At 39.0% G+C, this 17,101-nt stretch overlaps 1 protein-coding gene across 1 annotated transcript in view; it reads left to right on the top strand.

Moving 5' to 3' along the window:
* Positions 1 to 17,101, top strand: part of PDE6C (phosphodiesterase 6C) — a gene marked incomplete at its 5' end in the record, with an annotated part of 49,653 nt that overhangs the window by 14,370 nt on the left and 18,182 nt on the right. The window contains 10 exons of the mRNA XM_084635610.1: positions 9,378 to 9,530; positions 9,625 to 9,714; positions 9,979 to 10,119; positions 10,675 to 10,749; positions 10,841 to 10,905; positions 11,023 to 11,089; positions 11,987 to 12,034; positions 12,289 to 12,438; positions 13,486 to 13,629; positions 13,712 to 13,780. Coding sequence (XP_084491736.1) covers positions 9,378 to 9,530; positions 9,625 to 9,714; positions 9,979 to 10,119; positions 10,675 to 10,749; positions 10,841 to 10,905; positions 11,023 to 11,089; positions 11,987 to 12,034; positions 12,289 to 12,438; positions 13,486 to 13,629; positions 13,712 to 13,780 — 1,002 coding nt within the window. The remainder of the gene's footprint in view (positions 1 to 9,377; positions 9,531 to 9,624; positions 9,715 to 9,978; positions 10,120 to 10,674; positions 10,750 to 10,840; positions 10,906 to 11,022; positions 11,090 to 11,986; positions 12,035 to 12,288; positions 12,439 to 13,485; positions 13,630 to 13,711; positions 13,781 to 17,101) is intronic.

The following is a 17,101-nucleotide window of genomic DNA, read 5'->3' as shown; positions in this document are numbered from 1 at the left end:
AAATTACTCTTGATTTCCATTGGTGCAAGTGAGAGGAAGATTGGGCCCAGAGTCTAAAGTCATTTAAAACTTGAGATCAAATTATCAGTATCTAAATTTATGGAAAAATATTGATATATTTGGTTTTATAATCAACAATTTCAGGCTTTTTCTCATTATTCTATATGAAGACACTGTGGAGTTACACTGAGGTAAAACAATAGATAGGAGAAGAAGGACTTAGTCTGCAGCAAGGGAGATTTAGGTTAGCTATTAGGAAAATCTTTCTAGCTATAAGGGTAGTAAAGATCTGCAATAGGCTTCCAAGGGAGGTTGTGGAATACCCATCGTTAGAGGTTTTTAAGAACCTGTTGGACAAAAACCTGTCAGGGATGGTCTAGGCTAGGTCTACTTGGTCCTGCCTCAGTGCAGGGGGCTGGAGTCCTGGACTGGATGACCTCTCCAATCCTACATTTCTATGACTCTATGACTCAGGATAACTGAGTCAGATTCTGATTTCAGTTACACAGAGTAAATCCAGGGTGACTCCATGAGCTTATCCTGTTTTGTGATTCTTACCGGTGTAACAAAGAGCAGAATCTGACCCAGTGGTCCTGGTTCTCCATTCCATTACCTAAACTACTAATGCTAAATCTCCACTCTCTTTTATGTATCTTATGTCAAGACATTCAAAGATGCCAAAACTTACTATTATCCATGTTTGGGGTGACTCATCTTGATAAAAATTAAGATGGTTCCTCGAACACTGCATTTCCTACAAGTCCTCCCAGTACTGCTACTTACTTCAGATAAACAAAGAATTAGACAAAATAACAGCAATTTTAATGTAATAGAAAGTTACCAAGAATCAGCTTGCTGAGGGTCAAAAGAAAAAGGAAGGAGACACTGATCTCTTTGACTGGAAACTTTGTAACAGGGCAGCTGTAATGTGATGAATTTGGAACTGAGTATATTTTACAGAAACTCAAAACAATAGCCCCATATATCAAAGCACCAAAACTGTATATTACTCTCCTTTTATTCTTTCCAACTTGATTTATGGTGAAGATATTTTATTTCCTCAGGAGCTCAAACATTCTATACAAGAGACCGCTCTGCAAATATGGTAGAAAGCATAAAGTACCTTGGTTTCGTGAAAAAATCCTCATTCCATTCCCAGATATGAAGACTACCCAGATTTGTGGGCTAGCAGATATTCCTCTAGGACAGAAAGATGCAAATTTTAAAAGATGGGATGTCAAAAGACTAATACTAAAGGAGACCTTTTCCAGGGAACAACACTAAAGACTTCTGAACAATTCAGCATTTCTATATTGGCCTACAAGTTAGACATTGGCTAACAACAATTATTAAAGGCAAAACTCCTCAAGTGGGAAAGCAAAGATTAGAGGAACACAGAGGTGGTGGCCCAATCCAAATACATTTCCATCTCTGCCATGCCACCTCTTCACTGAGAGACACTTATAAGTCCTCTACCTGGAACTCAAGATCTTAAAATTCCTCTTGAGGATACTCAATAGCAGAAAAACAATTGAATACCCCTTTGAAGCTTCTAATGGCAAATCTTAAAAGCCGTGTGGTACTTTGTACTCTGCAAACAGTACTATTTTCTTTCATTTTTGGCCTCCTTTTGCCAGAGCATTAAGATACAATCTAGGGCTGTCAAGCAATTAAAAAAATTAATCACGATTTATCACACTAACAATAATAGAATACCATTTATTTAAATATTTTTGGATGTTTTCTACATTTTCAAATATATTGATTTCACTTACAACACAGAATACAAAGTGTACAGGGCTCACTTTATATTTATTTTTTATTACAAATATTTGCACTGTAAAAAACAAAAGAAATAGTATTTTTCAATTCACCTAATACAAGTACTGTAGTGCAATCTCTTTGTCATGAAAGTTGAACTTACAAACGTAAAATTATGTAAAAAAAATAAAACAATGTAAAACTTTAGAGCCTACAAGTCCACTCATTTCTATTTCTTGTTCAGCCAATCATTCAGACAAACAAGTTTGTTTACATTTGTAGGAGATAATGCTTCCCACTTTTTGTTCACAATGTCACCTGAAATGAGCACAGGTGTTCTCATGGCACTGTTTAACTGGCATCGCAAGATATTTACATGCCAGATGCACTAAAGATTCATATGTCCCTTCACGCTTCAACCAACATTCCAGAGGACATGTGTCCATGCTGATGACGGATTCTGCTCGATAATGATGCAAAGCAGTGTGGACTGATGCATGTTCATTTTCATCATCTGAGTCAGATGCCACCAGCAGAAGGTTAATTTTATTTTTTGGTGGTTCAGGTTCTGTAGTTTTGGAAGGCACTTCAGATTCTTAAACCTTGGGTTGAGTGCTGTAGCTATCTTAAGAAATCTCACATTGGTACCTTCTTTGCATTTTGTCAAATCTGCAGTGAAAGTGTTCTTAAAATGAACATGTGCTGGGTCATCATTTGAGACTCCTATAACATGAAATATATGGCAGAATGCAGGTAAAATAGAGCCAAAGACATACAATTCTCCCCCAAGGAGTTCAGTCACTAATTTTATTAACGAGCATCATCTGTATGGAAGCATGTCCCCTGGAATGGTGGCTGAAGCATGAAGAGGCATACGAATGTTTAGCATATCTGGCATGTAAATACCTTGCAATGCCGGCTACAAAAGTCCCATGCAAACGCCTGTTCTCAATTTCTGGTGACACTGTAAATAAGAAGAGGGCAGTATTATCTCCCGTAAATGTAAACAAACTTGTTTGTCTTAGCGATTGGCTCAACAAGAAGTAGGACTGAGTGGACTTGTAGGCTCTAAAATTTTGCCTTATTTTGTGTTTTAGTGCAGTTTTGTAACAAAAAAAATCTACATTTGTAAGTTGCACTTTCACGATAAAGAGACTGCACTACAGTACTTGTAAGAGGTGAACTGAAAAATACTGTTTCTTTTGTTTATCATTTTACAGTACAAATATTTGTAATAAAATAATAATATAAAGTGAGCAGTCTACACTTTATAATCTGGGTTGAAACTGAAATCAGTGTATTTGAAAATGTAGAAAAAGATCCAAAAATATTTAATAAATTTAAATTGGTATTCTATTGTTTTACAGTGTGATTTAAACTGTGATTAATCATGATTTATTTTGCTAATCGTGATTAATTTTTTTGAGTTAATTGCATGAGTTAACTGTGATTAATCGACAACTCTAATACAGTCTTTAATTACACACTCAAATACTATTTTTCCACAAAAAGAAAAGGAGGACTTGTGGCACCTTAGAGACTAACCAATTTATTAGAGCATAAGCTTTCGTGAGCTACAGCTCACTTCCTCAGAAGGCTTATGCTCTAATAAATTGGTTAGTCTCTAAGGTGCCACAAGTCCTCCTTTTCTTTTTGCGAATACAGACTAACACGGCTGTTACTCTGAAACCTATTTTTCCACAGATTCCCTGCCTCATTCAGTTGACAGGCTGGATGGTGCTCAGTTAATGAACAGTTATTCATTATTTCGTTTTACAGTCATTGCTCAATGTGCGGCCATAGGCCTTATTTACTGCACACTATTTAAACCCTTCTCTGAAGATACAGCTATCCGGTTCCACATGGGTTTTCTATGGTGCTCATTAATATAGTATCTGAGTGCTTCATTAACATTATTTCATTTATTGTCACAACACCCCTGTGAGGGTGGCATTATCTCCATTTTATAGACAAGAAAATAGAGAGATTAAGGTCATAAGAAACCACTAATTTGGGGTGTCTAGTTTGAGATGCTTGGGACCTGATTTTTCAGTCTAGTTAGCATTATATAGCACTTTATATATTCGTAGGGTGACCAGATGTCCCAATTTTAATACGGACAGTCCTGATATTTAGGGCTTTTTCTTACATAGGCACCTATTACCCCCAATCCCATCCCAATTTTTCACATTTGCTATCTGGTCACCCTATATATTCGAGTACAGCTCCCATTAAATTCAGTTGCAGCTGTGTGTGCTCAGTACTTCTGCAAATCAGGCCCAAGGATCTCACCTTGGCCACCCAGAAAATGTGGAACACGTAATTACTGAGCACCTGTGAAAAGTTTGGTTTAAGTCTCTGATCTAGCATCACACAGGAACTGTGTGGCAAAGGCAGGGATAGAATCAAATTTTGACAGACTCCCTAGACACCTTTGAGGAGCAGTGTGTGCTGACTGGGATTCTGTGCTTGTTGTCCCCTGCCGGTTCCTTGATTTTCATCCTTTGATCTCATTTCCATTCCTATTTTCTCCTTTGTTGTCCCCCACAATCAACTGGAGTCTGAACTTCTGAACTGGAGCTCCCTCTATTGAGGGTCTTTAGTTTTGTGCAGGCCTAGACCTGCTGATTTCCAGGACTTTCAAATAGTACACATCTTCCAGACAGTCTGTTGTTCAGTCACATCTCTGGACAGTGGCCACTGACTCCTTGGACACCCTTGAGGAGCAGGGGACACTGTCAGGGGTTCTTTACTTGGTGTTCTACTCTGGATCCATGATTTTTTACCTTTGATCTCACTCCCACTCCTGTTTTTTTCATTTGTTGTCCCCAGAAATCAATTGTGGCCTGAGCTTAGTGGTTTCTCCCCCTTAATTGAGGGGGATGGGCCTTTAGTTATGGGCAGGCCTAGATCCACCTTCCTCAGTGCTACAAAATAGTATACAACTCCCAACTTCTGTAACAAAAGAGGCAGGAGTCCTACAGACAACATTCTCCTTCATTGCACAATCTTGATTAATCCCCAGAGCAGATCATCCTAGGTCCTGGGGAACAAAATAGTTTGTGATCATAATGCATATGCATAAGGGAACTGAATTAATGTTACAATATTAACTTTATTCTGTCATTTCCTAACTTTTAGGAGCCTGATTTTGCAATCTTAATAATCTTCTTTTAACTTAAAGTTTGTGTGTATGTGTAGTCATCTCAGTTTTGAAAAAAAGCAAACAGAAAAACAGAAATTCCACTGTGTGGCATCATATTAACATGCAAAAGTTCATCAGCCAGGTTGGAACCTTTAGGTCCACACCACAGTCCCCTGCCACTTGAGCTAATTGAATGACTGATAGCATCGGAGATTGTCAACTAGAAGAGGATAAGGTGCATACTTTGCCAGTGAGTTTCAGATTTTGCTGATAGCAGAGGAAAGGTGAGACTCAGAAGTCTTGGGTTCCATTCCAGGTTCTGGAGGAAAGTATGTGCACTAGTGGGTACAGACTGTTCTGCTGGGTTTCCCCAAGCTTGACCTCTTCTGTCCCATTCCCTTCAACCTGTCTCTGTCCCAGTCCTGTCTCTTTCCTACTCCTGGCTCCTTGTCCCAGTCTCATTTTCCTTTCCTTCTCAGGCCCAGCCTCCACTCCTCCAGCTTCTCAACACAATCCCAGTCTTCTTGTCCAACCAGTCCTCGTCTTCTGCTCTGGGATCACTCTCCGAACTTCAATTTCCCCCATGACTCCCAGTCTCCTTGCTCAGCCTGCCCCAGTTCCCCACTTCTGTCCCAGCTTCTTGTCCCCAGTCTCCATGCTCAGGCAGTCCCAGTTCATGCTGCCTAGCTCCTCATTTGATACATCTCTCCCCTCAGCCCCTTCTCTTGCTCTCAGTCCCATCTAACCCCTCCAGGCTCCTCATCCAATCTCAGTGTCTCCCAGCAATTCCATACCCAGCTCCTTCTCCCAATCACTTTGCCCAGCCAGCCTCAGTACTTCCCTTCTCTGCCCCCCACACTCCAGCTCATCAGGTCTATCTCTTATTCCCTCCCTACTGTTTTTCCTCCAGTGTTTCCTAGACTCAGCCCCCTTGTCCAGCAAGAAGCAGTTTCCCTCTTACCCCCAGCTCCATGTCCAATCTCAGTGTTCCCCACTCCGCTCAGCCAACTGACTCCCATTTCCCATCCCATTTTGCTCACCAGCTCCTAATTCCAATCTCCCCCTCCAAAGGCCCTACAGGACCAGTCTTCTTGTCCAACAAGTCCCAGCCTCCTCCCACAGCTCCCAGGCAGTCCCAGCTCCCAGTCAAAGTGTCTCTCCCCTCTCCTGTCCAAGTCTCATCAGACTCCTTGTCCCAATTTATTCCATTCTCTCCCCTCCCTGCCCATCTGGTTCTTGTTCCTTCTCCATTTGAATCAGGTGGTTTCCTCTTCTACTCTGCCTACGTGCCAGCAGGTGGGTCATTGAGAGCACAAGACAGGCTCCAGGTTCTCAGTTCTGGGGCATGGCCCCACCCCAGCCTGCAGCAGCAATTACAAGGAAAGTCCTTCTGAAACCTCAGAGCTCTGGGCTGAAGCACGCTCAGTTGCTCTGTGGGGGTGGTGCATGCACGATCTGGTCAGCTCTAGGAGGTGTGACTTTGTGAGCATGCTCAGTGAAGATGGAATCTTCAGTGATTTTAGGTGTGAAGCTCTAGCAAGTCTCTAGTCAGTATGTGCAAACTTTTGATTTTTCAAAAGCTTTTAACATGGCCAAATTTAGAAAGAATTTCACAGAGACATTGAGAGGCTCATCCCTGCCACAAAGGCTCCCCCACCTCCACTACCAAATTTCAAGTCCCTGTTCCAAAGCATAGGAATGCCAAGGCATTTCAAAGAAAAGGCCTTAAGAATTTTTTAACATGAGCAAAACAACATATATTTCCCTAACTTTATTCTCAGAAATGGCTGGACCATTTTGGCTGAAATTTTCTAAACATTTTTCAGTCTGAAGCAAACAAATGGTTAATGTTTGGCAAAGTTACAAGCAACTGAAAACAGGGTCTTATAATGGGAAGTGTTGGGAGACCTTAATAATGGATGGTGCTACCACTTCTACCTATAATGAAAATTAAGAGAGCTTTAATGCTTGTATGGATTTCCTTCATTAGTTTATTTTCTAATCAGATTATTATTGAAAAGATACCAAGTAGCATTTTTACCATGGGGTAAAAAAGAATTCATCTAATACTGAAAGCTCTTAGCAGAAGCTATTTTGATGACTATGTTTGGATCAGGATAGACGGTTGGTCTATGACCCGTGCACTCTCTGCCAATAGGCCCTCAAGTGCTTTCTTTCACTGCTCACCTTCCCTGGAAATTCTCCATACAGCAAAGGAATTACAAGAAAAGACAGATAAACAGAAAAATGTAAAAACAAAACAGTAAACTCTGCTTATGTAGTGCCTGCAAAACAAGAGATGTTAGAGATGACACAGAAGCAGCAAGCAAATCAGTGTAGTAAAGTGACATGTTACAGACGAAGGTAATTAAAAAGGTACTTGGTCCACTGAAACACCTTGGGTTATGAATGCTAATAACATTAGTAGACAATGTTTCCATTAATAAACAAGAGGCTCTGCAACCTATTCCAGGTGCTATGTTATGATTTATACGAAGGTTAGAGACTTAATGACAAGCAATACTTAACTGAGAGGGTTATCAAACAGAAAACTGCTAGTGACATTTTTTTAAAAACTGTCTATATTTGTTTGTGTGTAAATTTAGGGAAGTTATTGTTTACAGGAGAGGGGTATTAGATATGCACATTGCATAATTTTAATCCAATGGGTAAAGGGTTAGTCTACAATCCTAAAATCTGGCTGTTGACTAGGCATCGCTTCGAAGAAAGAAAAGTTGAGACTTTGTTGCAGCAAATGTTCTGGTTTATTGTTGTATCTAATTAATTGGGGTCTGATCCTGCAAAGGAGCACACATGCAGTCAATGGGACTGCTCTTGTGCATACGTGTTTGCAGTATGGCCCCTTAGTCAAAAGTTAGGCAGTTGTGCAGAGAAGCAATTTAAAAGCTGCTACTGTGAATGTGCCAGCATCTTAGCTAGTTAGACTTCTGTATTGTTCTCTAAAAGCTCAATGAACTTTTCTTTTGGGGTAAAATTCATCCCTGTGCAGAAAATCAGCACAAAGCCTATGGACCACTTAAGTCTCATTTACTCCCTCAAAATAGGTCTTAAGGCACAAGCCTTTTGTGCTGGCTTTTATTTCACCCTCTGTGTTAAATAAAAGCTAATCATTTCATAAAAGAAATAGGATAATTTGCGATGCTTCTTCAAGTATAACAGCCATGTATTTTAGCTGAAAATTCAAATGGTCACAATCTCATCTTTAATATACCACAAAGGAGCATCATCCAGGCATGAAGAGATACTTTCCATCAAGTGCTGCAGTCTTCCTAGTTGCAGTCAGCTTGATGAAGCTTGGAGAGTGATGTCCACTGGCCAACAGCATTCACCATTTGACTGAAGTCATGCAGCCCCAATGAGCAGACTGACTGGCTAGTCTAATGGCGGAGCTACCCTTAACAGCTGGTTGCATGGGAAGGGTACAGCTTCCATTTTCCATCATCCTGGGGTTCTCAAGCAAATTGTGAAACCAAATATCTCCAGAGTTTGTGTTTTATCAGGTGTCCTTGATAATATAATGATTTTAAATATTACTACTTGTTACAAGCATTGCAAATGGATCTTTAAGTTTACTTCAAAATATAAATACAAAACAGCTGCACAGAACAGAAACTTATTCCCTAACAATAACAGCATTTTACTAAAGCACATTGATGACATCAAATCTTGTTTTCAAAGATCACAGATTCTTTGCTGCATCCAGTTTCAGGAGTGGGCTGTCAGAGAGAGGGCTCTGGTTTCTTGTTTAACTGCGTGACCATGGCCCCAAGGGATCAGATACAAAGTTGGGAATTGTCCTTCACACTCTGGTCATTCCCTCTGTCATGTCCTCCTAGCCCAAGCATGCCTTCTGTGCAGGGAGTGGGGGATGGCCAGGAGGGAAGTGTAGCAGCTATCTCTGCTAGGTCTATACCTGCTGGGAACTCTTCCCTGCCAGAAGCATCCGCAGCAGTACACTTGTGAGAGTTTGATCATTTAGAATGGAGCAGGCCTGAGAACGTGGCCTTATGTTTTTATGTCAGCTTCACAATCGTATGAGGAGGTAATATCAAGCATTTTATCTACAGGAATGATTAAATAATAAGTATTAGTAATACATACATAAATATAAACAATTATTTTCAAGTCATAGGCATTAGTCTCCCAAATAACCACATAGTCATATTATTCTCTCCTTTGTCCTTCCTCCTCCTGTTTGTCATTGTTTTAAGGATAACCTGTGTGAGCTCAGTACCAACACGTACTCACGTGCTTAATGTTAAAGTGAAGCACACACCTAAATGTTTGCAGGATTGGGGCCTCTGATCAGTGTGCTCTTTTGGGCTGGGAATCCATCTCTCTCTGTAGTGTGAAACTCCATTCACATATATGGCACCGTGTAAATAAGTAACAAATAATAAATGGTCTTCATCATAACTAAATGTGGTTTGTTTTTTGTTTGTTTTTTCAGAATAACCATTTTTCTGACTTTGTGGACAAGCAAACTGGTTACACAACTAACAGCATGCTGGCAACCCCTATTATGCAGGGCAAGGAGGTGCTTGCTGTTGTAATGGCACTTAACAAAATAAATGCCCCCGAATTCTCTAAAGAGGATGAAGAGGTAACTGTAGACATTAAAACAGGAACACTATTGTTCTTTTAACAATAAATATGGTTTGATATTTTGTCTTATTTTTGTTCTCTGTCATTTATAGGTCTTTAAGAAATACCTCAATTTTGTTTCTGTTGCCATAAAACAATACCATATCACATATCTCTACAATATTGAAACCCGAAGAAGTCAGGTAAAGAAGGATTTGTTAATGAGAACCTTTATTAGCTTTTTCTTATGTGAAATCATTACTAGTGATATGGTCTCGCACTGTTCCATAGACAATACATAAAAACAAGGGTAGGATATATTTATCATGTTACAGAATGGTATCAACATCCATTATTAATTCATTCTTTAATATCTGAAATGCATGAGGCTATGTTTTCTTTTCATCTGTAATACATTCTCTTTTCACCACCTGAATATTTACCCAGTTTTCTCTCATTGTAAGCAGATGCTTTTGTGGTCTGCCAACAAAGTATTTGAAGAACTGACAGATATTGAGCGACAGTTTCACAAAGCACTGTACACTATTCGAATGTATTTGAACTGTGAAAGATACTCTGTTGGTCTGCTGGATATGACCAAAGAGAAGGTAACCAGCATTTTACCAGTTAATTGGAAATGTAGAATTCACTTAACTCAAGATCATTATAAAAAATTAATCCCTCTAACTACCTAATCTGTCTGTCATGTCTAATGTGCCTTTCTCCATGGAATTAATCCGCTATACTTTCTAAGTTTGGTTTGGTTTGGTTTGGTTTGGTTGGTCCAAATGACATGAGGCATGGACTATATTCAACTAATATAAATCACCAGAATTACATGTGAGATATATAAAAATAGAGCCAGCCATATATGTAAGGCATGCAGATTAGGCTCAGATGGTTATTTTTATTTTTACTTCTCCCACCCACTAAAATGCTGAGAAAGCCATGCAGTTTTCTGGCATTAGTTTCACACTAACCTGCAAGTTACTTGCTAAAACTTTTGTTTGGTGTATGTTTAACAATGTTTTCTTCATACTGTTTTGAGATGTGACCAGACCAAGTAGGGTTAGCTGAAATTATGGTCCATGCATTTCATGTTACCTATTGGTATGTAACTGAAAAATGCTTTGTTTTGTTAATTTGTGGGTAATTATTTTTAGGAGTTCTATGATGAATGGCCAATCAAGCTGGGAGAAGTAGAGCCTTATAAAGGACCAAAAACACCTGATGGCAGAGTAAGTATAAATGCTTCCTTTTTACACATCATAATTTTGGAATTTAGTTGCACAGGATGATTAATGCATGTTTTTCTCATCTTTTCTTTAGGAAGTCATCTTTTATAAGATTATTGATTATATTTTAGTTGGAAAAGAAGAAATCAAAGTCATTCCGTAAGTATTCATTATCAGCTTGTTAACTATGTAGCAGTTAACGGTGTTGCTCAGGTAGAACTGAAACATGTTTATATCTGTGACATTGACTTATTTAATCTCATTGTGTCTCTACAGGTCACCTCCTGCAGATCACTGGAGTCTTGTCAGTGGGTTGCCAACGTATGTTGCTGAAAATGGATTTGTAAGTTAATTGCAAAAAAAGAAAGTTACACATTCTATAGAGTTCTTTGATCAAGCAGAGACTACAGAGGCCATCACCAAAACTTCCTTATATTGGCTAAAGGACTGGAAATATTCTCATATAGTCATTTATTGTATCACACTGTCTCCAGGATTATAGCTGTCATGGAGAACAGGGGCCAATCAGTAGCCTGGAGGGACAAACCCTCTATGCAGATGACCTGTGAATCAGTGGATTTCCTGACAGATCTTAGGACATCTCATGGGTAGGAGGGCTTAGGTCTCTGACTCACATTGCAGGCGTACAAATCCATTCTCGCAAAAGAATGATCTGTCAGCAACTCAGCAAACAGAAACTTGTAGAATTTTCTGTTTAGTTTTAGTCCTGGTACAGGTTATAAGCAGAAAGATGGATTGGCCCCAAATCTGAACCAAGGCTTCAGCATGGTGTAAGATATTGTCTTTCAGTGGAAATACAAAATTAAAGGTCTCCATGTGTACTGTAGTCATTGCTGATTCTGTGGCACTTTTTCTAACAGTAGGCATTAGCCCTAGTGAGCTGAGTTTCAACTCAACTATTTACTTCTTCCTAAAACTCCCCATACAGTTTCAAATTGGATATAATATTCTTCTTTAATGTCCTGCCATAAAATTTTGCCTTCTTCCTGCATATCGTTAAGTAACTATTATGCTTAATAAAATATATTATGAGTACCATACACAAGGCAGAGTGTTTTCAGAACTCCCAGTGGCATATACCAGAGTAGCTAATTCTACTTTAATAATAGTTAATTTTCTCTTAGAAATGAATATGTCTCTTTAAAATGCCAGACTATGGATCTGAGTGTATATACTGCACCTAAACAATGGGGATTTTTTTTGTTTCCTTATATCACAGATTTGTAACATGATGAATGCACGAGCAGATGAGTATTTTTTATTTCAGGTAATAACACAGTATTTCTTTTATTGTAATTATTATAGGAAAATACCCTAATGCCATCTACCCCTTAGTCATAAAGTTGATTGCACAAATATTCATACATTCCACAGTTGCGGAGATGGCTGATAATTTTGTTATTGTACTTATTTGTGATCTTTGGGTACCAACTGTGACATTTACAATTATAATACCAAAATATTGTATGACTATTTTTAAAGAAATATGCAATAGGTCGTCTTCTTTTGGCTTGCTTGCAGAAAGGGCCTGTGGATGAGACAGGCTGGGTAATCAAAAATGTCCTGTCTTTGCCTATTGTCAACAAAAAAGAAGAAATTGTGGGAGTAGCTACATTTTACAACAGAAAAGATGGAAAACCCTTTGATGAATTTGATGAACAGATCACTGAAGTAAGTTTAATGAGACAAAAGATTTTGTAGATGATCATTTAATGTTAAGAGATATTTTAGTTAAGACTCAGTTAAAAATTACTAAAAGGATTATTTTAGGTAGCAATTATTCTTAATAGTAAAAGTATTTCCATTAAAACTCTTTACACACTTGTAGTTATGATGGATTGTGAACTTTTTTCCAGTAGTGAACAGACAGCAGATACGATAAAAAATCATTCTAACAAATAAACAAAAAAACCCATATTAGATTAGTTAAGGATGGTCAAAATCCTTTAACTAACATTAATTAGTATTTGTAGTCTTCAGGGCAGAGATGACAGACCATCTGATTCACTGGATGTCACCCCTAAGGCTCTGATCCTGCAAGGAGCTCCTTGAGAGCAAGCCTGTGTAAAGTCCCGTTGACATCAGTGTGGTTGTGCACCCATATACTGGGCAAGTCACTTAACCTCTGTGCACCTCAGACCCCCGTCTGCAAAATGGGAAAAATGCTTTCCTATATTACTTGGTTGTTGTGAAGCTGCATGTATTAAAGTTTGTGCAGGGCTCAGAGCATGGGCGCCGACTCTATGGGTGCTCCAAGGCTGGAGCACTCACAAAATAAAATTAGCGGGTGCTTAGCACCCACCAGCAGCCAGCTCCCCTCCAGCGCCTCCACCAATCAACTCCTCCTCCTCCCCCTCCCTTCCAGCACCTCACACCAGCCGCGATCAGCTGTTCCGGCCTTGCAGGAGACATTGGGGGGGAGGTGGAAGAGCGGGGACTGGGCACACTAGAGAGAGGGAGCAGAACTGGGTGGGAAGAGGCAGGGGTGGAAGCTTGGGGAAGGGGTGGAGCGGGGGTGGGTCCTGGGGTGGAGCGGGGGTTGAGCTTTCTCGGGGCAAGGAAGGAAGCCAGTGCCTAGAGCTCAGAAGCTGTATTGGTTGGAGGCACGTAAGTACCCTGCTGGACATTTTAAGGAGTTCAAAGTGTCAGTTTTCCTTTAATATTAAGCCAAATGAATTGTCACTACATCATTTCCCATTTTCCCCTGTTTTGTTCCAGAGTCTTACACAATTCCTTGGATGGTCTGTTTTAAATACTGACACCTATGACAAAATGAATAAGCTTGAAAACAGGAAAGACATTGCTCAGGAAATGCTCATGTACCAGACAAAGGCCACCCCTGAAGAAATTCAGTCCATATTGGTGAGCGTCTTTCTAGTACCCCAGAATTCAAATAGAAATCTTGTGGAACAGAAACTCAAGTTTTCATTTATTTTCATTTTAGAAATACAAAGAGAAATTAAATGTAACCAGTATTGAAGACTGTGATGAGAAAGCCCTCCTCAAGATTTTGGTAAGTTATGAAACCTGATTCTTAAATTTCAGTGGCCGATTAACTTCAGTCTGTGATGGGACTCCTTTGTGTTAATAATGTGTTATTTAACCTTCTACTTAATACAACATATTTATCTTAGTCATCAGCTCCAGGGATCTTGTGCAGGTGCCTCGTAAAAATATTTCTGGCAATATGTTACATTCTCTCATACACAGATATTCAACCTATACACTTCCCATGGTACCAACCCACTAAAACAGTATCCTCCCTGGATTGTCATATGACAGTCTGTCAGAGGTAATGCAGGAAGTAAAGACTTTGTACTGTTCAAGAGGAGCTGAACTAGCCAAGGATCATTATGATAGTATTCTGATTCAAAGAAAATAGACCAAATTCTATTCTAGGCTGCATGGTCAGCATCACCATACAGGGGTTGAAAACTGAATACATTGCTTGTATTGTTTGGTTGCCAGAAGTAGGTAAAAAGGGGCAAAATGCAAAATTAGGACCTAGGACTGACCTGAATGTTCACAAAGCAATCAATTAATTTTCAGTAAATAGACAACTTGCTACCTCTTTGCATAATACCTTTTGAAAGATGCTAAAGTCAGATAGGTAAGAGAGGGAAAAGAACAAGGATGAGTTAGGTGGTTTAAAAGAGACTTTGGGCTAATGTCATCTGTGTTGCATCTCTATCAGAATCAGCATCGTATCAGAAATTCTTTATTATTTGTATAGCATGAGCACCTAGCCACCGCAGTCTTTAACCAGGATTCCATTGCATTAGGCACTGTACAAAGCCATAGTTAAAATTCCCACCATTATGTTAACCAGTAATGGCATAATAGAGATCAAGAAAATAAACACCAAATGTGTTTTTGATATCTGGACAGATATATTGCTAACATACACAGCATGCTGACTTAGGGCCTGATCTTCCAAACATTTAGGCACATGCTTACTGTCACTCACATGAGTATTTCCATTGAAAATTACTTACATTCTTAAGTGCTTGCAGGCTCTTATTTCCCAAAGAGAAAAAAGGGACTATCCTAGTTACTATTGCAGGCTGAAGGAGTTATAGCTGCCTCCTTAAAATGCATTGCTATTTGTTTCTCTTAATAATTTTAATTTTTTTTTCATTTTATTTTATGATTAATTGGATTGACTCTGCTCATTCGTCATTCAGTCTGCATGAATGAATATTACTGAGTTTTATATGGGAACCTACTGTATATAAGAATGGCAAAAACTCAATTTAAAGGTATAGTTGTGTGTATATTAGTACAACATACATCGAAGGAAGAGGAAATTGGCAGGACACCAGAATAAGAAGTGAATGTATAGGGCATGAAGGGGGTTAATAACAGCAGTAGCACACACCTGATGTGTTTCTATAATTTGTTAGGATTTGAAAAACTTTAGTTAATTGGCTTTTATTTACTTTGCCATGTAGCAGGAATTTATGGTTAAAGTTACAGATAGTTATCAGTAAAATGAACTCTGCCTTTCCCCTACTTCCTTCTTCCTCTAAAAACATTGCAGATATCAGGTTTAGGACTGTACACAGTTTTTACAGTTGAAAGATTGTGTTAAATTACATTTGATTATATAAGCACATCCACTAGTGAAATGAAAAGTATGAATAGAAAATTATACCTTCACATTTTAAAGTAAATTCATTTTAAATTTAAGACTTACAAAAATTAATAGCAATAATGCATTTTTAGATCTCTCCATTTGCAAATCAAGGTGCCTTAATTACTCTCTGGGGGCATCCAAGTGGAATAAAACACTGGAATGGATTTTTAAAACCTCTAGAAATGAAATTAAATAGCTTTTTTATACATCAGGGTATCAAGAACTGAAGGTTTGATATCTCATGCCGTGCCCTGGCTACATAGAAATGTTTAATCCTATAGGAAGCCTGGAATGTCAGATCACTAATGGGATAAAGCAAGCAGGTGTTTTCTAGATCTGCTGGCTCACAAAACATTGGGCCTTAAAACTGTCACTGCTCCAGAACTGACCATTCTCTCTTCTTGAGCTCAGACCAGAGTAAATTTAAAGGGAAATTCCACATTTGGGAGAAAAGGCAGAAATATTTTTGCATGTACATTAATCAATATTTACAGCAAATATCTCCAACCAAACAGCAACAATTGCAGAGGTGTGACATCACTGTTCCACATCCCATTCATTTCAATTAAGTGGGTACTCTAACTTGCATGTGCAGTTTTTTTTTGTGTTTTTTTAAACAAGAACATTAAATATAAAGTTATAGCATCAATACACAATGAAGATTCTCTTTTAAAGAGAAATCCAAATTAGAGTTCTCATCCTAACGTTGCCCACATTACACTTGTAATATATTCAGTTACCAGTTTCCCCATCTGTAAAATGGAATCTGACATTTCACTGACTTCCTTTGTAAAGGGCTTTGAGATGTACTACTGAAAAACAAGACCTCTGATCTAGGTACTTATTATTACCACCACTAATTATAGTATAAATATATATTTAATAGCTTATGTACAATGTGGACAAATTAAAGTTACTACAAGAGTCTTAATTTTTGCATTTCGTGACATTTGAGCATCATGAGTAAATACCCTTGGTGTATTATTTGTATGTGTATGAGTGCAACTAATATAAATAAAGCAAGTCATAAGTGAAAATAGAGATCTTTTGTGCTAATAACTCTAAAGGCTAGAGATCTTCATACACATTAAATCTGCTTTGTTGGTGGTCCCTCAGTGCAAAGCAGTCTTAAACCAAGCAGACAGGGTAGTGGTCATTTCTGACAGTAGCTACACTTGCCTCTAAAATAAAGGGTATTCATGAGGGGGAAGAGCATCCACTCAGGCAGTCCTCTGCTGCCAGAACTGTCCCTTGGGGTGACTGGAAGCCAGTGTAGTTTAGAGCAGAGTTTGCTCTAAACTACACGAGGGACACAACTGGCACAGAACCATCCACAAGCAGGTAGGGAGGGGCAAATGACTGTGATGGATTTGGAGTTTCCTGTAATCTACCAAATACATCAGTTCTATGTTTGCCTGAGCATTGTTAAGATATTTACTGTACTTTAGCCAGATGGTAAAAAAACTACCCAGGAAGACAGACAGTGGCCCAGATAAGAGTTCCTCAGAAAACACCTAGGATTATTAACTGATATGCTACCTCCGCCTCCCTGGTGAGCTCGCCAGACCAGCTTTTCCAGGACTAAGTCACCCACTCTGTGAAGGTGGGGAGATCAAAGGCTGAGAGGGATTTATAGGGACATTCTCTGAAGGGGAGAGGGATTGGTTTTGTGAGATGCTTAAGGGGAAGAAACTGCCT

Source organism: Lepidochelys olivacea (genome assembly GCF_965140295.1).
Source record: "Lepidochelys olivacea isolate rLepOli2 genome assembly, chromosome: 7".
Taxonomy (NCBI): domain Eukaryota; kingdom Metazoa; phylum Chordata; order Testudines; family Cheloniidae; genus Lepidochelys; species Lepidochelys olivacea.
Note: the sequence above shows the minus strand (reverse complement) of the source record. Positions and strands in the feature narration are given on the sequence as shown.